At 32.3% G+C, this 3,116-nt stretch overlaps 1 protein-coding gene across 1 annotated transcript; it reads left to right on the top strand.

The window, feature by feature from the left end:
* Positions 1 to 1,637: 1,637 nt before the first annotated feature.
* Positions 1,638 to 2,664, top strand: LOC111031723 (cell wall integrity and stress response component 4-like). Its single transcript, XM_022311784.1, has one exon. The coding sequence runs from the start codon at positions 1,834 to 1,836 to the stop codon at positions 2,578 to 2,580; it is 747 nt and encodes a 248-aa protein (XP_022167476.1). The 5' UTR covers positions 1,638 to 1,833; the 3' UTR covers positions 2,581 to 2,664.
* Positions 2,665 to 3,116: the final 452 nt, after the last annotated feature.

The raw sequence follows: 3,116 nt of genomic DNA, 5'->3' as shown, positions 1-3,116 counted from the left end.
ATAAAATATACGAGGTATAAATATGAAATGTAATTTATTTTGACAGATCCGTTATAAGCACTTATAAATACATTTTAAGGGTTCGTATTTAATCTGCACATAAAAAAAACAAATGACTGTAAAATATAACTGTACAACCAATATATTTCCTCACAAAGTTCATTAGGTTTGAAATATAAAGATAAAGTAGGTGTTATTGATCTGAATGGACTTGTTTATTTGTTCTATGAGCCCACGGTCATCTCGGAACTTTAATATACACTCTGAGCAGTGGAAACCTATCAAAACCAATAATAAATACATCATAATATTAAATAGATAATGTGTTAAGTTCAGGTTAATAATCGAGATACGGCTATCATAATAATATTGATATTAAGCTACAACTGTTAGTGATAAGAGTGTGATAATTTTATAGGACAAAAACTGTTTAAAAAAATACCTACAAATGAACTAATGTATCATATTTGCTACGGCAATTAAAAAATGTCTGATTCTTTTTTTTCTATTAATAAATTATAAATAATATATTAATAATCCTAAAAATACATACCTAATTAAAAAGAAAACTGGAATTTTATTAATTATTACTTGTAAACTGGTTTTTAAAATTTTATTTTATTTGAATATTTCGTCCTAAACATTGTTTATTGTATCTCTGGATGTTTTGACTTTGGATTTTTTAGCACAGAATATTTTTTTCCAATACCCCTGTATATATATATTTAAAAGATTAGAATATTCACAGTAAAAATATGGTCTTAATAATAATAATAATAATAATAATAAAACTATAGAAAATTACTCAATATATTTTCTCTACAAGTAAAATCTATGAATCATTCAATCATAAATATGTTTTTGTTAATAAGAGTAACCATGACAACGAAAACCTTTCGAAAAATCAGTCAGAAACAAAAGAAATGCTGTGTCTAGTCCAAAAGCATATTTATGAAAAAAAATAAAAATAAAAATAATTATAACAATAACCTTTCTAACGAGAAATTTATCTGGGGTAAAGTTGTCTTTTTATAATATACCTATAAGAGTGATTCTACAAGCCTTATTTTTCCTTTAATAATGAATTAATTAAAATTCTAGTTTTTGAGAATGTTATGTATAGTCAAGGGCCATAATCTTGAGTACTTTGAAATTGTACACAATTTAAGGAGTATTTTGTGCCTGTCTAAACTTAAAAGTAGAACGAGTTGTTTCTGAATTTTAAAAATATATAATGTACTAAGAATAATAATAGTCCTTTAAAAATCATTTTACAAAACTATGAAATATAATATATTATAATTAATCTAGTATCTACGTATTAAACTCGGATGATTTTTGAACTGACTTATCGGCAAACATTGCAAATTTGTATAATAAGAATAAAACAGTTCATACATTTATAAAAAGTATACCAATACCAATAAAATATAAAACAACATGTTATTATAATGATATGCAAATCGCATGTTGTTTTGTCGTGGATATTTTTAAACATACAGGTATATTTTAACGATGAGTAGGTACATTTAACGGACTGCGAAAACGGTCAGATACTTCCTTGAGGGAATACACGTCTAACAGTGGGGCGATTTACATTTTTAATGCAAGGTTAAAATTGGTAGACCGCGTACCAAGCTGGTAGGTTTAACTAGTCATATTTCGAAGCCTGTACCCGTAACTTGCACGTTCATCGCTCGTCGTCGGATAGTACGATAACTTAACGGGCACAGTTAAGTTTTCGATTTAATACCCATTTTACATGTATAAAAGTCCCGTCCGTTGCCAGATTATTAATTATCGCGTTTAATAAATACTTAACTTAGGTACAAGATGAAAATGTACGTGATTTCGGCAGCTGTCGTCATCCTTGTCGTCGTTACTTCGGCGAACGCGAATAATGTCCCGCAGAATCCGGTTGAAAATAATCAGTCGAGGCCGCCCAAACCCAGTGCGATACTGCCGTCTAATAAAACAAACTTTCCCGTATCTCATATTGAGGCCTCACAAAAGTCAGCGGCCGTCACCACCTCAGAGGCCACTTTGGTCACGTCTGCGGCGACTACCTCTAAGTTGACGTCTACGTCCATAAACACCACCGCGACGACAGCTATCAAGGTACCTGTACAGGCCAACAACACCGCCGCGACAACGACTATTGATGGAATGGCCTACAACACCTCCACGACAACAACCGTCAAGATACCTGTACAGGCCAACAACACTACCGCGACAACGACTATTGATGGAATGGCCAACTACACCTCCACGACGACACCTGTCAAGATACCTGTACAGGCCAACAACACCGCCGCGACAACGACTATTGATGGAATGGCCTACAACACCTCCACGACGACACCTATCAAGGAAACGGATAACAACGCCAACTCGACGACGTCTGTTGGTGGAACGGCCGCAGCACAGCCGGCGATAACCGCCAACGTAGGCGAAGAATCTGTAGACAATAAACATATTATCATTCAACCACCTATAAGACAAACCGGCAAAAATCTGTGTCCGGAGGGATATACTATGACTAATAACGGAAATTGTTCACCAAAGTTTCCAGACAAATAAGATTGGCGCAGTTTCGCCGCCAACGAGTTTCGAGCTTAGAATAATATACAGAGGGATTAAACAAGCATGTGCACACTCTTTTTTATTTCAATAACGTAGTTATTCAAAATCTGATTTTTAGAATTTTTAAATATAAAAATTTTTATTTTAGCCTACTCAAGGCCCATATTTTCATAATCATTAGATTTTTGAATTATTTAAGGAGTTTCACGTGGATGTACAAAATTCTGTTTTTCAAATGAGACCGGGCCCCAGGGCCCATTTATAACGTTAATAATTGAACGTATATTTTTCTAAACATTTTGATTTAAGTACTTAATTCAAAATTTGAACAATTGGTTTTTAAGACATTTAACTTGTGTACTAAAAATAATAGGTCCATATTAAGATAATGGGTTTAATTGGTGATTTTAACATATTAATGATTAATATTAATCAGTTATCAACATTGATAATTTGTAAAATTGGTCCAAGTATAATAAATTCTAGATCCTGCAATATTACATACATTTTATATTTTTGAAAACCCATTTTTA

Source organism: Myzus persicae, unplaced genomic scaffold (genome assembly GCF_001856785.1).
Source record: "Myzus persicae strain clone G006 unplaced genomic scaffold, MPER_G0061.0, whole genome shotgun sequence".
NCBI classification, from domain to species: domain Eukaryota; kingdom Metazoa; phylum Arthropoda; class Insecta; order Hemiptera; family Aphididae; genus Myzus; species Myzus persicae.
This window is presented reverse-complemented; position numbering and strand designations above follow the sequence as displayed.